The 20,619-nt window shown below is 33.9% G+C and overlaps 1 protein-coding gene across 1 annotated transcript in view; it reads right to left on the bottom strand.

The window, feature by feature from the left end:
* Nucleotides 1-18,391, bottom strand: part of LOC149905092 (uncharacterized) — a 58,280-nt gene extending 39,889 nt beyond the window's left edge. The window contains exon 1 of the mRNA XM_090106534.1: nt 18,363-18,391. Coding sequence (XP_089962660.1) covers nt 18,363-18,391 — 29 coding nt within the window. The remainder of the gene's footprint in view (nt 1-18,362) is intronic.
* Nucleotides 18,392-20,619: the final 2,228 nt, after the last annotated feature.

Raw genomic sequence — 20,619 nt, 5'->3', positions numbered from 1 at the left:
ATTTTTCTCTTTGCAAGTTAAAATGTTGTTAAATACTCACAATGCATGTAACGATTAGTTGTTATAGACTTGGCTATAGACTTTCATTTTTACACAAGTACAATGGCGCGTAAATTCTTAGTGTAATTAATCTACTATCGCAATTGCCTGAAAATGAGACCGAGTATTAGCGATAAGGCAATCTTACGTGTAACTAAATATTCTATCCATTGTCCAACAAATAGGTTATTCATACATATGTGTTTGAACTGAGAGATAACGAAGATTTCTTTACTTTATGGCGCAATAAAGTTGGCCCTTGAATCAAATGAGGTTTGATAGAATAAGGAGTAAAGCATCAACTTACAGTGAAAGTACACTTTCTTGTTGTCTTGTTTCTACTATCACCTGTGGACGATCGTGCTGGAAGCGGCATCGATTAGTTTATTTAATTTGTATAAACACATCTGTTTATATGAATAACCGAAAATATATTTTCTTTTTTGTTTACATGGTGCGAATAAACATAACATTTTAGCCAATCATCGACTTATCAGTCTATAAGGTAGACCATACATTTTTATATTGTGAAATGTTGTAAAATGTCTCTCCTTTTTACTTTTCTACTCTACTTTTTATGAGTCCGTAATAAATTGTTTTAAAAAATGATATAGGAAATACAAAATATACAACTGATTTCTCGCGTATTACCAATGAATCCTATCCAGTACGTTGTATGTCCGTGTGGTCACAATAATTGAGCAAAACTCGTGTGACGGTTTTCCCTACAACTGTGTAGGTTAATGTATTGTCGCTTTCTTGCCTCTCGTCCAACGCATCACTAATTGTTCGATTGTTAACCCACTAATTTAAATCGACTATGTTTTAGAAACCGACCGATTTACTAGCGCATAGAAATCGTAAGATTTTCTCTTATATGACTTGTTTTTCAATCATCCTATTAATACATCCCAGGGCGATGATTGTTTAATTTCGTATAAATTTAGCAAAAGATTGAGTGAATTCGTGTTATAAATTAGACAAATGGAGGTCTTTCGGGCGATTGAAGTCCAACAATCATTGGCACGTTTTCAAGTACGCGCACTAAATATTTACCTGTCCGCCACAATTTCATGTCATTTCATCAAATTGAGTGATCGCAATCTATTTGAGTTGTTTTTGAATCGGCGCGTCTTTATTTGGGTGGCTCGAATGATTTGTATTTTTGATTGTGCAAGCTCGCAGACAGATAGCTAGGTAACGTGAGATCTCGCCAGATTATCATTCAGAATCGCATCATCGATTTATGTTTATAAACTGTGAAATGAACATGTGACGATCGCTGCTCACCTCAGAGATTCACGTCAGATAAAAATAGCGTGTCTATTCTAAAAAATGTTAGATTCCACTGACGCGTGTTTCGTTTATAGATAGCGATGCTTCCCGATACTTGCCGTAGCGGGTACTTTGCGCACTTATTGTGTGGAGCGGGCATTTTGGGGCATTTAAAGTGCTTATTTTTAGATTAAGGGAATCGATGAACGAGGTTACGTCGGTGGGCCCGAAGAGCAAACAAACGACGCCGTAATAAGGTCGCGAGCGCGGCGCAGAGGCGCCGGTCGACGCCCCGCCTCAGCCTAGCTACCGACTTCATTATATTGCGTCGCCTTTATAATATTGCATGCGCATATGGATTTTATATACAATACGATTTCACAGTCAACATGCAACGCGTGCGAGAGAAATATATTTCAAATTTGCACCTGAATACTTCAAGGCGTTCAATGTATTTAATTAAACATTTAACAGATATCCGAGATCTCTGATTTGACGATGGTTATTTGATTGATTGTTCATCAGTTATAGATAATAGACTAATGTCTGCAACAATGGACAATAAGTATTAAGTTGTATGTAGAATAAAGATCGTACTTTAATTTAAATGAGTTCGCAGAGTGGAGTTGTCAGGAATGAATTGGCCGATGAGAGGACAGTAATCCCAGAAACAAAGAGGTCCTCGTACCGGCCTTGTATAAAGTTTACATCCAATAGCTACATTTACGTAGAAATGTGACAGGAGGTAATGAAGATAGTCCGTCTGTAACAACCCACGCGTCTAGTAGGTTGCGAGTCGTACCTGTTTATGTATTTATGGTGTACTGATAAGGAAACCTGACGAACGCTGTTTGTTGATAGCGTTCACTTTAACTATTTTAAATCCAACTTCTTATGTTATTTTATTCAAAAATATCACGTAACTTGTGCGCTATCTGATGGTGTATTAAAAGCATAATATGAACATAACATTGTTTATTAAAACTAGCTGTGCCTCAGGGTTTTACCCGCAATGCTCCGCTCCTGTTGGTCTTACGTGATGATATTATATAGCCTTATAGCCTTCCTCGATAAATGGGCTATCTGACACCGAAATAATTTTTCAAATCGGACCAGTAGTTCCTGATATTAGCGCGTTTAAACAAACAAACAATCTCTTCAGCTTTATAATATTAGTATAAAGATAGTATAGATTAACAAGATATTCAGTTTTAAACCAAGCAGAATAATAAGAGCATTATAGATAGTGCAAACTATTTATATAATTCTCTAGTCCGACTTTCTAATTGTGTTTATTGGTACGTGGACATGCAGCAATATTTGACTATGAAATCTAGGTGTTGTATTCATTGTTATTCGCACGATTACAACAACATCTTTGGTAGCCGTGGATTCCGGGTCCGTGACCTGACGTGACGTCATATCCGGCGCGTGTAAGATCACTTCCGTCGAGTTGTGAACGATACCTCTGCTTGTGATAAGAAACGGGGACGATTTTGGCGTTCTTTCCAATAATCCGATTTGTTTGAGGAAAATCTTAATGTTTACTATACGATTGTAGTTTGTAACTATGAGATTGCTAAATATAGAGACTATTTTTAGAGATAATTCCGTGTTGAAGGTGAAATTAGTAGTTTTGCCAATTTATCAGGATAAATATGTCACTGGGTAATTATGGTTTCATTCATTACGCGATTTGTGTATAACCCAATTGTGAATAAATAGGTACTAATTATTTTTCAAGATCATCAATAATTATTTAAACAGCGCAAAACAAATACACTTTTATGTATATGTAAAACGACCATTTATCGCTTATCCTTCTCTTAAATAAACAAGTTTAACTAGTTACAATTCTATTGTTGCAGCATTGACGAAGGAAAATTACGTCATTTGCTCTCAACTTCCGTTATTGACCAACGGTTTTGACGTAACTTCCAATACAATATACACAATCACATACTTAACATCGGTTGTTTATTTTATAATGTACTCAGTAACATAGTAAAACCAAGAGTAAAACACTTCTAACCTTTTATTAGCTTCACCTGTATGTTTGTACTTTGTCATATATCAGAACCTATAGAATCGATTTTGACCAATCTTTAACGGACAGATACTTTTTACACATATCAAGGATTTTGTGACAGTCAATAATTTCATGAGATTATCTGATTATGCGTGCTATTTAGTTTTTCTAACTATATTTTCATCGTGTTACGATATAGAAATAGAGTATTAATAAGGATTTGCGAGGCAGAACCGTAAAAATGAATGTAGGGCAAAAGTAAACACGTAACATAACGTTGAATTCGCATAACTCTGTTCTTGTATTTGTGTCAGTAGGTAAGACTTACTTTTTGAGATTCTTTAGTCCATTTACCTAATCAAAGGAATGTATGAAATATGGAAGATATAGGAATCTTCCTTCGATTAGTCATCAACTTATTGGAATATTTTAGTGGCCTTGACTGAAATGAGGACGTCCAGAACACTTTAAATACTTTGGTATTGATTGTTTGTGAGTGGCTGCTGATGCAGCTAACCTACAAGAATTAGATAAATAAAAATATTGACAAAAGGGATTATCTCTATCACATCGTGGTAGTAAATAATAGTAGCTGAATTGATGGCATTTCAAAATTTATTGGATAAGCTTAGAAATGTATAGTTATTTTTTCCCTCTCAATAATGTACTCTATAAATTGTAAGTTTACTAGCGGCGTGAGGCGTCAGTCAGTGCTCCACCTACAGGCGACGCGTGTGCTCGCCTTTGGTACGATAATTACATAGATAATAATTAATAAATTAACATTTACTCAAGACTTTTTTTTAATACCACACCCTAAGTTTGTTATTATGTTTTTTAATTGAACTATAAATAATAATCTTTTCATTCCTACATAATCAAGAAAGCGCAGGAATTACTGCTAACTAATAATAACAGTCTAAACTCTGATACAAATTACAAACTATTATTTAACCAAAACAGTCATCACATACTTACAAAAGACCGCAAGTGCCGTGTGAACTTGCAAGAAAAAATACTCAAGACGACATCGAGTACTAATTGAATAATCGTCTAATTTATGTATGCGGCTAAGTGTATTCGATAAACACTCAATGTGTTTCAAGGATGGCCCGTCACGTGGCCGCGTCGGAACCGCGTCGGTATCGTGTCGTAACCGTACCGTCGCGGAATAGAATCAATTGGCATTTTTGGGATTCGACCCTTATGTTGTTTTGGAATGGTATTTACTATTTAGTCTGAATCATATAGGAATTTGATTATATTATAATATAATTATTAATTAGATTAGAATTTTAGAGATAAACAAAGGTAAAATCAACAACTGATGGATATTGTGGACAGGAAAAATACGGGCTGAAACGATTTTCACGAATTTAAGCGTGGAAAAAAGTTGACCTTGAAGGTAGCAAATTTTCATTGGATATCTAAAATGGAAAGGGAAAGAAAATTTATTATTTTATTTATTAATAAATAAAAAGCTACGGGCAGAAAGCAAGGAATAGACACTATATCATATTATATTATGATAATATTAAATACGTAGGTACGTCGAGTTGCACTGAGTCGTTTTAGGATGCATGCCAATATGTTTAAAATTTCAGCTGACCAGTACGACGGAAATAAATAATAACTCATGCAATGCATTTGCATTGTATTCGAAAATTGTTTATTTACCTATATCTATTCCGCTTTGATTTAAATCAAGTATAACATCTAGGTACCTGTTTGTCTGTTCGCATTAAGCTCAGTACTGCACCAATTTTCATTAGGTTTTCACCAATTGATACCGTGGAAAACTTATAAAAAAAATGAAGTTTTAAATGACGCGGGCGGTAAGTTACTATTATTTTTGATTGCAAGAAAGCTTTCCATAATCATATCATTTTGTGTATCAATAACGCATTTAAACATAGCTCGAAAACTGTCTAAGTTAAAATTGTAGCTACCAATAAACCTTGCTTTGTTACTACTTATTATTGAGTGAGACCCGACAAAGATTTCAGAATATCCTTTAAGGTCATGACTCACCCTTTTATAAAATACTCAAGTAAATACTAGTAAACTAGACAACGCAAAAAATCTCGAAAAAATCTAAGTGAAAATTGTTAGCTAGAAAGCTAAATTGGGCTATTAGAGACTTAATAGAAAAATTAATGATACAAATAATTGTACCATTGAATAAAAATAATTCTAAGTTTAGTTCTGACTTCTGCCCTTATTTAAGTCACATTTATGAAAACCGGTTGAAAATAGATTTCGCCAATGTCAAAGGTAAATTAAGGACCGATAACAAAAGTTAATTCTCTGCATTATACGTTCATCGGAGTTTAAGCCCTCGAGCAATCTACTTTGCTCACACGTACGATGTAAATAAAGTTCAATTTAGGTTTTTTGTTGCCTTTTTATTGAATAATGAAAAAATCTCAATTTAATCACGGTCGCAAATCGGTATTTTAAGTGTTCTCCATAGAACCATGGTATGTGTAGGTATGTACTGGCATTTCTAAATTAATTCGTAAAACTGCAAACAACTAGACGAGAAATTATAAATAGGAAGGATTGCTAATCTATACAATTGACTCTTACATTAATGTTAAGCAAAATTAAAACAAATTAAGTACAAAAACACATCGTTTCAATAAAAAAAATTAGTTCACAATATCTCATTAAAAACATACTTAAAAAATCACAATAGAGAATTATCTTACATTAAATGACAGCTACGTGTTACAGGCACGAAGGGATGGGTCGGGGAGGTGTATGATATTCGAATCTGCGCAGAGCCTCCGTTTTCAACAAAAACCAATGCATACAGGTTACGTATAAATATTGATTTATCAAGTGTTAAGTTACGAGAGATAACGTTTATGTTTAATAAAATAAAGTTATTTCGAATTGTGTTTTTGGTGAATTGTTCAATTAGTTTGAAAACTAAATAGTAAAGCAAAGTACAATTTGCTGGGAGAAATCGCTGTGAAGTGATAAGGTGGCTTTTAGAATTGTTAAATATGGTTATTATGAGTAAGATAATGCTACATGCATAACCATATTACAAAAAAAGTACTAGTGTTCAATCTACAATATCGAATATGCTACAAATCTTTAAATTGCAGAATACACACTACCTACATAAAATAGAATTTTGTATATTTACATGATTACTTACTATTATAGGTATATTTGTAACTGGATTTTATACAGTAAATTGTAATTTACCTACTTCTTACATAGTCAGTCCGCCCGACAACAGTTCATAATATACCTTCTGTTCCAAAACGTAATCAAACGATACCTACCTACAAAAAAAAAATTCTTAAAAAAATATCAGTAAACATAGATAACGGGTCATAAACATTACATGATTCACTATAACTATATTACGCGATATTACATTTCTTGGAAAATCTTATTGAGTAGTATCTACTTAACACTGATAAAGACGAAAATCTAAAAGACTAAATGGGGATTATACTATCGATAAGACGGGGCATGTACACCAGATTATTTAATTTTACTGGCTGTGAAGTGTGACCTACGTTTTAAATAACCCTTTTTTTAAGTAATCATGATTGGTACAGGCGTGATTGGTTAAAAGGAAAGGTAATGGTTTTAAACTGTTTATTGAAAAAAAATAAATAAAGAAATAATTATTATCAATACAAAGTTCTGCGCTTCTTCTGTCTGGCTATTGTCGATAATCTTAAAAACTACTGCGCCGATTTTCGATTTGTTTTAACCTATGGATAGCATAGCTCTCGAAGAGCTTTAGACAAGGCTGACGAGAACGGAAAGTTCTGTTTCATAAGATACTAGATCTTATGAAACAGAATTAATGAATGAACTGAAACCTGTGACTTCTTCCTCGTGAAATAATAATAAGGGTAGGCAAATATATATAAGTTTCAGTGATTTCTGTAAATATATCGTAAATCATTGTTTAATTATATGTACAATTTGAAATCGTAACCATTCTCTATAAAAATAATTGGTCTATGAACGATCACATTTATTTCCTTCCTACTAAGTAATTAAAGATCCACTGGAAAACGTTATAATAGCTATAATAGTTTTAATCATATTTAGAAAACCTCTTATCTTTTTATATAACGCTGTCTACACTTTAAATGTCCACAATTAAGAACGAATGATGAAATGTAATTTGTTTAAATTAATTACATAAACAATTTTGTTTATGTTAACTTTCACATTAAGTGTTGTCTGCACTTCAGGTAAATTGATCTAGATAATTTATAGATGCATATTTCTTTTTTATTTTATTTATATTTTTAATTAAATAATAAAAATTGTTCGACATAATTTAATAATTAATAAACTGACGAAACTACCGAAAATAAACTTGTAATATTTATACAATTATCGACGATTCATCTCGTCTTCCTTCGTCTTCAGTTCGATCCATTATTATTTGAAATATGTTATATATAAGAGAAAGGTATTTATAGATATTTTCGGAGAGAGACCGGGTGGCGGTCGAGGGTCCTAAGATTTATGGCGGAGCGGGAGAGTCCCATCTAACTGGGCTCTTCGGGGGAGTGGTGTAAGGGATAAGAGAAACGAAACGCTTGTTTAAAGCGATATATTATAAACAAGGTTTTACCCGCGGCTTCGCGCGTGGTTAAAGGAAAATCACTTGGAAGTGAGATTTTTCACTGCGGCAGAACCTTTAAACAATCTCTAGTCTGCTAAATATATACGAATACTCTGGAAAAATCTGTCACACCGTGAAATAAACAATTTCACTTTCGATTTAAAAATATTAACACTTATGTGTTGAAGGATAATACTAATATAAGTGCTTTTAAGTAGGGATCTATGGATGAACAACGCCAAACATATCTACTAACTCAATAGCTAAGGCAATGTGCAAACATTCTTTCACCAAATTATGTCATGTTTTTATGATGTACTTTGTATTCATGTTTTTCATATAATTGATTGCACCATATTATTATTGGCAATTAAGCAAGATATATTTACGTATAATTTGGTATTACGCATCACTTGATAGAGTTTTGTTACCATGGGGATCGTGAAATTGTGGTATAAATTTTAATTGGATGGAAAAAATGGTATGCTAGGTGATAACTACGAAATTCATACAAATGCCGAAAAAAGACGATGGTGATTTTAATAAACTGAATATAAAATATGAAAGTAGGTAGGTATATACTTCGAAATGAAAGTGTGCTTCCTTACCGCAAATTAAATTGAATAAAATCATGATGACCACTGACATAGGAGAAATTTTTATTGGTGAGTATGAAAAACTAAAGAAAGATATATTTTTAACATGCAATCTCAATGATTGTTAACAAAAAAATTACAACACATCGAGAAAGGAATCACATTCAAATTATAACAAAGAAAGACGAAGTTCATTGTATCTCTATACAAATGTATATACACTATAATCACTGAGCTCGAAGTTAGAAGTTTCTCGTCTAAATATTTAATGCTACATTTTACGTTCTTGTACCAATCATGAATTTCGAACGCCTCATACCCTCGCAGGCTAAGGGCAACTCATTTCACCGCCCTGGACTATCTACGTTTCAAGATATTTTTCTTCGTAATACCATTGTTAAAAGAAACCCTCGTCGACTACGTGAATTGTACGACAATGGAAATGCCAGTTAAGAGTTTTAATTAAGAAACAATTATAATAACAATTTATCAGTTTCCAGAAATAGCTTCGGCAATATCTTATCTGTTTATCGGTGATTTTACTGTTATAACATCCCTCTTTAGATTACTTTAGCCGAATAATAATTGTATTGTTCTAATTTATACCTCAGCCTACAATGAAACTGTTAACACGAAAAGCGAGCCTCAAATATTAAATTAAAGCAAATTAAAACCATTTAAACTTTTTGGTCAGCGGAGCATGCACATAGTTCGGAGGTAATAAATCAAGCTGGTAACCATTTGTTATACAGACGTCAACACTTACAACTGATTAAATAATTCTCAAAATCACAGCAATAAAAGTTCAGTTTTGATTGACGTGGTAAATTGAAATGAATGATTACTGGTCGGCATGCTGGTTTGTTGGCAATGCAATGTCGTAAACAATGCATAAGTCGGCATAATATTGTAGTTTCTTGTTAAATATGGTCTCTACAATAAAAAAGAGGTCGAGCAGCATTGGCACATTGGTTAGCTCAAGCTGCAGTCCCATCGCACGTGGCAATGATCCTTTCCGTTATTTAACAGCAGGTAAAAGTTTTTTACGATCAAATTAGAAATTATGGAATATTCTAGACGCGTATCGGTCACAGTGAGCGCTGCTCATTGAAAACATTTCTTTTCATTCGTTGTATAATTTATTTTGATTGAAATAAGTTATTATTGGATTCAATAAACAATTTTCTATTAACTTTCAAGCTAATTCAAATGACTATATTATATAAGGTAAAAGATATTATGATGGTTTAAAAAAATGTGGAAAACAAATTGAAATAGTTTTGTTTTTTGTTGTTGTAGAGTTTAATGTATTTAGAAATTATAACTTTGATAGTAAGTATCTATTGTTAGCTTCTGTTTTATTAACCTTACAGATAAATTAGAGAACTTTTGTACTTCTTCTGTAGTGTGTATTTTTTATCCAATTTACACATAATATTATGGGCACAACATTCCAAGGCCGGCCTTAATTTGTGATCCTTTCTGCTTGGATTTTTTTGTTCACTATTGAGGGTGTCGGTTTGTTTTGAAAAGACTTTTTGCTGGCACTCTGATGAAGGATCCTTCTAACGGTACTTATTACCTAGTAGACCTTTGTCACTGTGAGAATAGTGTTGGAATGAGCCGAAAGATTTGCTTCATTTGTCCTATATTTTGTACTTACATAAATTTTGGAATGATTTAAAGTATAAGAGTTAATTTATTTCTCCAAAGTACAAGGTATTTCATTGACGTGTTTTGCTTGTTTCACATAAAACTAATCTCCACCATGATTGAATGTTAGAACGAGAACAAAATATAGATTTATACTCATTTTCGGTCCCGAGTTATGGGGTGATATTTTATTCGGGAAGATGAAAGTGTCTCTAGGGAGTTAATATATATACCAATGCCCAGTATGGACTATGAAATTGAAACCCCTCCATCAGTTATTTTCCCTTTAAAGATTTAATGCTGACCCAAGGCGAATATAAATGATATATAGATTGGAAATTGTTTCTCAATCGTGTACTCTATAATATGTAATTTTTAGTTAATTGCGTTACGTATCAATATGCTTAGGTAATTACAGCGTAGATTTCATATTATAGAACTGTAGATCTAGTTTAAATATAATACTGTACAGAAACAACATCTAAAACTATAGCGTTTAATTGATTGTTTTAAAAATACGAAAAGCCGACTGTACCCACTCATGAACCTCAAGGAGAGAGGGTGGCAAGATTTCCCCTAATCGTATGAGTCTAGACGCATGTTTTATCTAGTTGTCTATATTTTTAACTTCACTTTTAACATGTTATGACGTAGTTTATTAAACGAGTTTAATGAAACTTCAAACGTAAACTACATTTATTTTGTTCGTAGTTTTTTTCAACAATTGATAAGCATAAGCTCATTTATTAATAGGTTTAGGAAGTGTTCAACAGTTGGTAATACACGGGAACTAAAATAACTTCATTAGTTTACGAATAGACGCTCAGTGATCGCCCTCGTGCCGCTATTTTCAGAATTTCCTAAATACAAAATATCGATGTTATATAAATTCTTCAACCACATAACGTAAATTTCGATACTTTCTTTAAATCTACACCATTGAACATATAAATTAAACTAATACTGATACTTTAATATTAAATCGTTACAAATTGCTCCACAAAAGGTTGATTATTTAAAAATTACAGACACTAAGTGTTTATCATAATACTGCAAGTCACTGTAAACAAAGTTTACATTCAAAAATGTAAACTATGTTTACAAGTCAATCAAATGAACGAGATAATTCCTTTGTTACAATACTGTAGTGAAAAACATTCGGAATGTTGGTACGTGATAATTGACATCATGGTGACACAAAAGGCCTCGTTGGACGCTCGATCTGTTTGCAAAACACGCTCGAAATTAACGGCCTATACAAGATATGATACAATTGTCGAATTGACTGTTATCCTATCAGTGCACGTGAGTATTGTCTAGGAATCCCCTCTCGCTTTGTACTTTCATGGGAAACAAACGCACTAACCAGATTTTAGGGCAACATGTGGAAAATACGTAATAATTGATATTGAGCTGCAGCCTGCAGGTCTTGTTATGTTAGGCCAAGCGCGCACCACGATTTTAATTTTTGCGACACGATTTCAAAATCGCGCTGTAGAAAATCGCAGAGAGTACGGTGCGCGCACAGCGATAATTTAATAGTGATCATTACTCACTTTCATCATGGATTTCGTACAAGTTGCTTGTCTTTATTTACTACTTCGGAGGATAAGAAGAAAAAAAAAGAAAATTCGTCAATATTAGACTCATCCTTTTACAGCAGATAAAATTGTCAAAGGTTTCTTTTATCAGAAATACAATGAACTTCCATGTATGGTATATATTTCTGATATGGATGTATCCCAAAAAATTCTTTGGCTATTATAGAATGAAAATTCCGCCAAAAGGCCATCCTTTGTGCTTTTTTATTTTTTTTTTTTATTATTGTAACCTTTATGTATATTTTGTTTCTTGCACAATAAAGTGTTAAATAAATAAATAAATTCAAACTTTTGACAGATTACTGAGTTTATGTTTACCAAACAATACCTATAACACTATGATGTTTACTGTTGGACAGACGAAACACAAGTGAAGTGCCGGCCGGGCCAGAGTGTGCGATTTTATGATCGCAGTGCGCGCGGTACCATACAATTTCATATTCTGCATTTCATTTTCGCGACAATCGCGTCGCGAGCAGTCGCAGCAAAATGTGACAAATCACAATTTTAAAATCGCTGCGATTATTTATTCGCATGTGCGCGCATTGTCATAGTAACTCATACGTTGTATTTCTGCGATAAAATAATCACGCTGCATAAAGTCGTGGTGCGCGCTAGCTCTTATACGTATGACCAGCGTAATGCGATTCAATGTTAGGTGATTTATTAAATTGAATAATATAAACTGTAATTATATGATGAATTCATGACAATAAAACATTGATTATAATTAGTTTTAATCACCTTAACGAAGAAAGATGTAAACTCCCCTTCTTGATCCAGATCGAAACAACAGGAAGCGGGCTGTTTATAAAAACAAATAAATTAATTTTAAAGTTGCAAATGAACTCTCGCGGCCGGCTACCGTGGAAGACGGTTAATATTAAACAGAGCGGCTTCTCTAGCAATATCTTCTAAGAGTTAATGTTTGCGGAGCAATGCGATAAATAAATTTTAATTACTAACTACGGCTGTGGCTACCGGAAAAACGTGAGCTAAATAGGGCAGAGAAATGGGAAGCTACCTAATTGTAAATTAAAAAGTTCGCGGAGTTACGACACCACAGTCCACAATGACACCCCGGTTGAAAGGGGGCCGTCCCCCTCCACCTCCGCGCTCACCCCAGACGGAGGGGGGCAGACGCCCGTGGAAAGCGTGTGACATTTTGTTTTAAAATATTGTCCGCACGAATACATTCACGTGGGTCATTTTTAATCGTCTGTTTGCTTTCTCTTTTTTTGGCAAACGAGCATGCATTTCGGCAAAACAATATCCGTTTATTGCGTCCATCTTAAACACTTTCACGGCGAGTGATTAAAAAACTCACTAGACAACTCATGTTGATATCGCACGCGCGGGCCGCGTCATAACTCCTGAGCGACACGAAGCGCCAGCGCACGGGGCGTGGAAGCTCAGTAAACAAGCATTACCCTATCATTACGCCACAGACTAACCGAGGCGCATTGTCGTACACTTGGGATACTGCTCACTCGAACGTCGTGGACGAGCAAGTTATTTGAGGTGGGGTTGTTTAGCTAAGCGCACCAAATATTGTGGTGTCAAGGCCGCCAGCTTTCCTCCTACATTCCGTTCCCGCCGCCCACAGGGATATCTCACGCACGTGTTATGTAACATTTCGACGGAGATTCGGTTACTATACACTTAAATTCACCTGTTCCATGTTCGTTCGAGTACGAGATCGTTATCGCGTAGATCTTGATTGATATTTAATAAACAATTATCGATGAAATGTTAAAATGTCAACTAACACAAACGAGATCAAATCTTGAATATGTAGTGGAAAAATTTGATTAAATTATATTTATAGGACACGGGGGCAAAATGTTGTCTAATAATGAGGAAGTTTCTTAATGTCAAGGCTGGTAATTGAGCGGGTTAAATTATTAATGGTATAGATATCATTGAGATGTTAATTATATAACACGAGACGTCGAAAAAAGAATAAACGCAATTATATAGATATTTCTACGCAAGAATATCAAAGGATTTTTTGTTTGATTTAGTTTGAAAGTCAGTGCCTACATGAGTTTCATTTTAAACAATCCATTTAAACCTGAATCGTCCTGTCGGGATATCAAGCGAATAAATAAAAGAGATGCATTCACCTCTAACGGGATTTCAGTCGATTGGCACTTTTCACGCTGCGCTGTACGATTCATGAAAAACCATTTTTTCTTTGTTGCTGTTGACGTAACTGGATTTAATTAAGCGATTTCTAGGCGCTGTATTGTTTGCGAAAATTATTTCTTACGTAAATAAATGGCTTTTCGCTTACCGTGATAAGCGTTTCGCTTGCATGTGTTGTTTGAGTTTACATTTTTAATGTTCAATTTATTATCAAAAGAATTGTTGCCTGTTTTGTTCTACTGTAATTAATATATTTTAAATGCAAATGATTTAGTTTTCAACACGAATAAGAAGTGCGAAAAGCTGGTTAATCGATACAAACGCTTCAAAATGCACTCACACCAGCCGATTATAATTCGAGATTCATAGCAGCGGCTTATTTCTCATAAAAAGTTGTTCCCTTCAAATGTAGTAATTTTGCTGCGAGGGTGGCTCCCTCCCCGCCCGCTCGGCCTTTTAACGCCCGAGATATTGTCTCTTTAGGTAGATCTGTATTTACTTTGATATAACTAAGATTTAAAGTGAAAGCGAAAAGTTATGTGTGTGTTTAATTTTTCATGTGACTTTTAATTTAACTTGAATTGTGGTCTATGCGGATGAAATAATTAATCGAAATGAGGTTAACTGTTTAGGCTTTAGATGATAGGTATACAGACATACAAACATTATAATAAATTTTTAATATCATCAAATATAATATACCTTTATATTGTGCCTGGAAACTCGATTTTGTGTTTTGTTTCATAAGATGATAAATGATAATGTAACAATTATAAAATTAAATAAAGTATACATAACACGCTAAGTAGGTACCTACCTATCCTGTGAGTTATTGCTCTAACTTTGTAAAAGTTTTGAAACATTAATTCTGTCAAATTAATTGTCGTTACGGAATGAAATCTCATTACCACGTGAATATTAGTCACGCCCTCCAGCGTTTTGAGGCTTTAACATACGATTTCCTTATTTATAAATATTTAACAATGGTGTTAAACTTATTTGTTTTTCTTTAATGAGATAACCGATAAATCAACGCTAAATGAAGTCATAACTAACCGAACGTTATTAACTTTTAAAATCTGGCCTTAGGGCTAGTAATACGTTATTGATATTTGTGAACAAGCTGGATAATAATATTTGTATACGAGAATCCAGCTTAGCTTGACCTCCCCTGTCCCGTTTGTTGCGAGTAAACGGTACGCACAAAGAGGCGATTGTCAGCGCATTAGAGTGTTTTTGTATGTTGGTCGAGTGTATCCACAATGGTTGAGGTAGGGTCCTGTCACAATGAGCCCCGCCGCGTAATTGTTAAGCTGAACGGGGGTTGAACGCCTTGTCAACTGTTCCGTCATCGGCTGCGCGGAAAAAACACGCCGTCTGCTAATTACGTGTTTAAACAATGGAGTGCTAAACGACAATTTTTGCATATTTAAACCCCAATTACATATTAACGTAGCACGTAGGTATATTAACCAATTAGATATGTATTATGTATATAATGTTATGTTAAAAAACAACTTCATTAGTAAAACAACAATTTGGAGTATTTAGATATTGTATAAATAAATTGTCTAAATTTAAACACCGGATAGCATATTTTATCGATAAGTAATCTTGACGTCACTAGAAACTAATCGCGCGATGCCCACGCCGCGCGAGCGTACTCTGTTCATTCATGGTGTCTATTACGATAAATACGTCTACAAAAAACTATCAGGTTTACTTATTAATGAAAGCGTATTTTTACTTATTAGGATAATATAACAAAATTTACTCCGTTTAATAATTACTTTATGAGTAAGTAATTAACAATTTTCAGATACGTATAATAATTTAAGCATTAATGAACATAAAACAAATCGTTTAACATTTCAATAAACTTCATTTTAACCTTTGGGAGCGTGAATGACGGCGAACGGTCTGATACCGATCACTAACTGCGGCGCAACAATACACTTCATCCCTTATTAATTATTTTATTGTAAGCATAAAGGATGCCGTAATCGTCAGAATAATAATATCATCGCACCGCATAAAGAACCCCAAGTAGCGACAACACAAGCGTAAAAATGACACGCCGTGCCACCAATATGTTTGTGTGTATTACATTAAATTTATTCGACTGGGTCACGCACACAGGCGCGCGGCTACCCCGAGCGGGCGCGTTGTGGGGGCGCACCGCACCACTACACGCGCACCGCCGCCAGATGGCGACGCACACACGCGCGCGCCCAAAGGGAAAGCTACATTGTGTAAACAAATCGCGGGAGCGAGTGCTATCCCTCTCGGTTACAAAGCCAGCGTACGGCTCATCCTTGTGTGCTGTTGACACGAACCGAAGTAGATTGTTCTGTGAAATTGCCAGGTAATAGGCTGCGGGACTAAAGTAATATACGTACTTATTGGTTTGGCTTAGATACTTGTGTAATGGCGACAGATGAAACACGTTTTAATTGAAAATTATTGTGTTGTTAGCGCATAGTTATTGGATTATCAACAATTAGACGAACTATTTTTTTATGGGTCAACTCTTTTTTTCATTTTGTAAAACTTTACTGTTTTTGGACTTATTCAAAGCAATACTTAATATTCCATATTATGATATTATGTTGATGAAACTTAAATAAAATTTATAAACTTTGTAACAAAATAATTAATACTTAATTAATTTCCCGCGTAAAAGTGCTCTACTCTTCTTAGAAGTCACGTGTAAGAAGCTAGATCATTTTTGAAAACTAAATTTTTATACTTTCGTAAATATTTCATTGTTTTATAGGGTTCAAAATTAATTAAAATTATAAGCCGTGACAAACTGTGACGTAAGTACTTAATCCGCAAGACCGAGCCGCGCTCGACGCGTAGCGTATAAGGGAGGGGTCACACTGAGAGCGACTTTTTATCTACTAATTTATTATCTTTTAATTGATAGGTCAAGTCAATGTAAAACTAATACCTATCTTATATTTAGAACTGACTTCAAGTTTTGACCTATATCTTTGAAACTACTGGCCTATACCTACTACTAATTTGAGGAAATATTTTCATTCCTGAATAAATGAGAACCATATGTATTTTCACCATTGTAAACAAACCTATCAACATTAACTCTTCAACTATAGGTATGTGTAAAAATTTTTAACTTTATTTCGCTCGGTTTCAAGAAAACCTATATATTGTACTTACATAGGTAGGTATATGTCAGACTGAAAACCTTATCGTCGGACAATAAATAATTTAACGGCAAATTAATTTACAAGATAAGGGTAATGTAAATTATAGTCTGTAGCGCCATCTAGTTTTGAACAAAGTAAAGTACGCAATATCGATACTACCTATCAGTGATAAACATACCTACTTCAAAATAACTAGTCTGGTCATAAGTTCTGTCATTATGTTAGATTTTCAAATTTTTAATGTTTACCGCAAATTTCTTTTTCACGTTCGATTTTTGATTATTTTACGCGTTAAAAAACGACACACTTTATTAGAATAACGAATTTGTTACAATGTAGTGGACGCAAAAAGAAGACAGAGTCGCTGTTCTCGCTCTGCATCGTAGCGGTTACGCGCCAAGAGAAATTTTCAGTTTGATTTAAAATTTACAAATAACACAGAGATTTTTTTATTGCACTATAAATCGATTTAAGTAAGATTCAAGAGTAGAAGATAGGAATAGAAGTGGTCTTTGTCGTACGATTTGGACGACAGCAGTGATAAATGCAGTAAAGGTGCGAATAAGGAAAAGTCCGGTCCGAAATCGCAAACAGTTAGCACTGCTGATGGGCCTTAGCAGTACCACAGTTAAAAGGGTGTTGAACGAGGACCTAGAACTATGGGCTTATTGTAGAAAAACATCGCATCTTCTTAACACACGCCTGAAGAAATTAAGACTGGATAAATGTCGCGCTTTACTTAAACGATACGCGAGAAAAATGTATCGTGAAATCCTATTTTCAGATGAAAAAATTTTTACAGTGGAGGAGTGATGCAACAAAAAGAATATCAAAGTGTATACCCACAGTAGTGAAGAAGCGTGTCAACGTGTATTTCGAGTCCAACGCGGCCATCACCCCTTATCAGTAATGGTTTTCCTGGGAGTGTCTTATTTTAGCCTAACAGAGGTGTTTTTCTGTGAAAAGGGTGTGAAAATAAGTTCCAATGTTTACTAAAATACGGTCCTAACAAACCTCGTAAAACCTCCTGACCTGACCATGTTAAAAAATCAGCACTGGGTATTCCAGCAGGACTCAGCACCTGCCCACAAAGCCAAGGGTATCCAAAATTGGCTGGCCGCCCATCAGATTGACATCATTCGTCATGAAGATTGGTCATCTTCTAGCCCGGACCTGAATCCTCTGGATTATAAAATCTGGTAATATTTAGAGGAGAGAACCTGCGCTAAATCCTACCCAAATTTGGAGTCACTCAAAGCATCCATTATTAAAGTAGCTGCTGAAATAAACATGGACATGGTTCGTGCTGCGATAGACGACTGGCCGCGGAGGTTGAAAGCTTGTATCGCAAAACATGGATGCCATTTTGAATAATTTTTATACGAAATTATTAAGTAATATGTAAGCTTTATTGCCACATATAAAACAATAAATATATAAAAGTAACTTTTTGTTTATTCAATAATACATATGTGACAGAACTTACGACCAGACTAGGTATAATTGTAAGTGTGAGTATAGTATAGGCAGGTATTTAATATTTGTAATAGAGAGAGAATATTATACCAAAGCTAGAAAAAAAATTCTAGACAGATAAAATGAAGTGAGCTAAAAAAAATTCTTATAAGGACGAGTACATTTATTACAATGTTGCTATGCTATTTGTTCTGAAGGACATGAATGCGATACTATAAAAAATTACCACATACACTCTTGTTTGACACTTCTTTTCTTACCGTGCGATCAGTGTTCGTTAAAGTCTATAGGTACTCTACACTTGCTCTAAGCTCTATACACCGAAGAATCTTCTCTTTATTTCTTCTTTAAACATTGGCTAGTTCAAAAGAAGATTATAGCTGCGAACTTGCGATTTCTTTTGAACCACGTGCGCACAAGTTGTGGTAATATTGTGAAAAAATATCGATTGTTATTTACGATGTGATTCAACGTTGACGCGCGAGAAAAATAATATCGATAGGTATGTTATCAGTAGCTTAGCTTATACGTAATATTATTATTTTTTTACTATTTAATACGTCATGTTATTGAATTGAATGAGATTTTTTTAACATTTGACGCCTTTTGGTTGATGATTTTACTGTATTTAATTTTTTTTTCTGTCATAAGAGTCAATGTCGTCACTTATTTTTTCAGATAAGTTACTATAAGAACTTATAAGTATCTAATTTCAATGGCGTTAAAATGTTAATGAACAATTGAAGTAAAATTTGTTACCCTAAACATTATAATATTCTAATTGGAATAGCCAAACTGTACCTACCTATATAATTAGTTTGTATTAAAAAAAAATATACGATCCTTCGAATATAAAAATAGGATTCATTATTTTTTACCTGTCTTATTGTGTCAAAAAGGAATTTTCCTCGAACTCTTAACTGTTATGGAAGACTTTTGTTAAAAGTTTAAAATCAATTTATTAGACTCACATAAAAAAAGCTATTTTCCATTTTAAAATATACGCAATTCTTCAAGGCATTATTTTATTCAAATAACTAAAATAATTGACGCGTGAAGGGGCCAAAGATCTGATAATCGTAATCGAATCTTCGACGGATTAAGGATTTAAATGAAGCAATCTATCAACCAAGCATCCCTTGGTGACAGCTTGTTAGAATTAAACATACAATATTATTCAATGCATTTTAACCTTGGTCTATTGTGTAATAATTATTTTGTAAGTTAGAAACGTACTTTTGGGGATAAAGGTGATTTTATCCAATAAGTGTAGGTATAAACGCATTGCCTTCTTTAAAATGCCTTGTATAATATGTACTTGCAATATATTTATTATTTATCATGAATCAAATTAGAAATGTAATTTAAAACAAATATTGACAAATAAATGCTGTTTTAATCTTATGTCATAATTTTAAAGGTCAAACTTAGAATTCTAAACTTAAGCTGAAGTCTGGCTTAGTATTGCTTCAGTGCACTAATCTCACGAATGCGTCGCGTTTTAAATTTAGTTTATTAAATTATAAACATGTTTTTTTTTCACTTCAATTTAAATTGATAACATGAAAATGTTAAATAATGCGCACAAAAATGACAGTCGAGCAAACGTTCAGGCGTAAATTGGGTCAAACTCGACCGGGGAAATTACCTCGCTCTTACAGAAGATCGGTCTTATGTTTTTGGGGATCCGGGAGCGTCTTTGCTAGAATAACCCATTTAGTGATAAAGTATAGGGACCTATTTATCTACTTTGACTGCATCTCATTATGAACATTTCATCACTGTATAAATATAGACAACACACTTAAAATTATGTCACATTAATCAAACGAAAAGATTTGTAGTAATAGCCACTAATAAATTTAATTTCTTAGATCCAACTCAATCAAAAGATAGCTAAAAACAAAACGCCCGCGCCATAGCGTCAGCACAAAGTTCATTCACCCATCAACAGTAAATATATCACTAGCTTACATGAACAACGAAGAATTTTATTTTAACAATGTTAAATTATCAA

The sequence above is a fragment of the Colias eurytheme genome, chromosome 10 (genome assembly GCF_061535395.1).
Source record: "Colias eurytheme isolate Ceu_HAF_F1 chromosome 10, ilColEury1 Martin Lab GWU primary, whole genome shotgun sequence".
NCBI classification, from domain to species: domain Eukaryota; kingdom Metazoa; phylum Arthropoda; class Insecta; order Lepidoptera; family Pieridae; genus Colias; species Colias eurytheme.
This window is presented reverse-complemented; position numbering and strand designations above follow the sequence as displayed.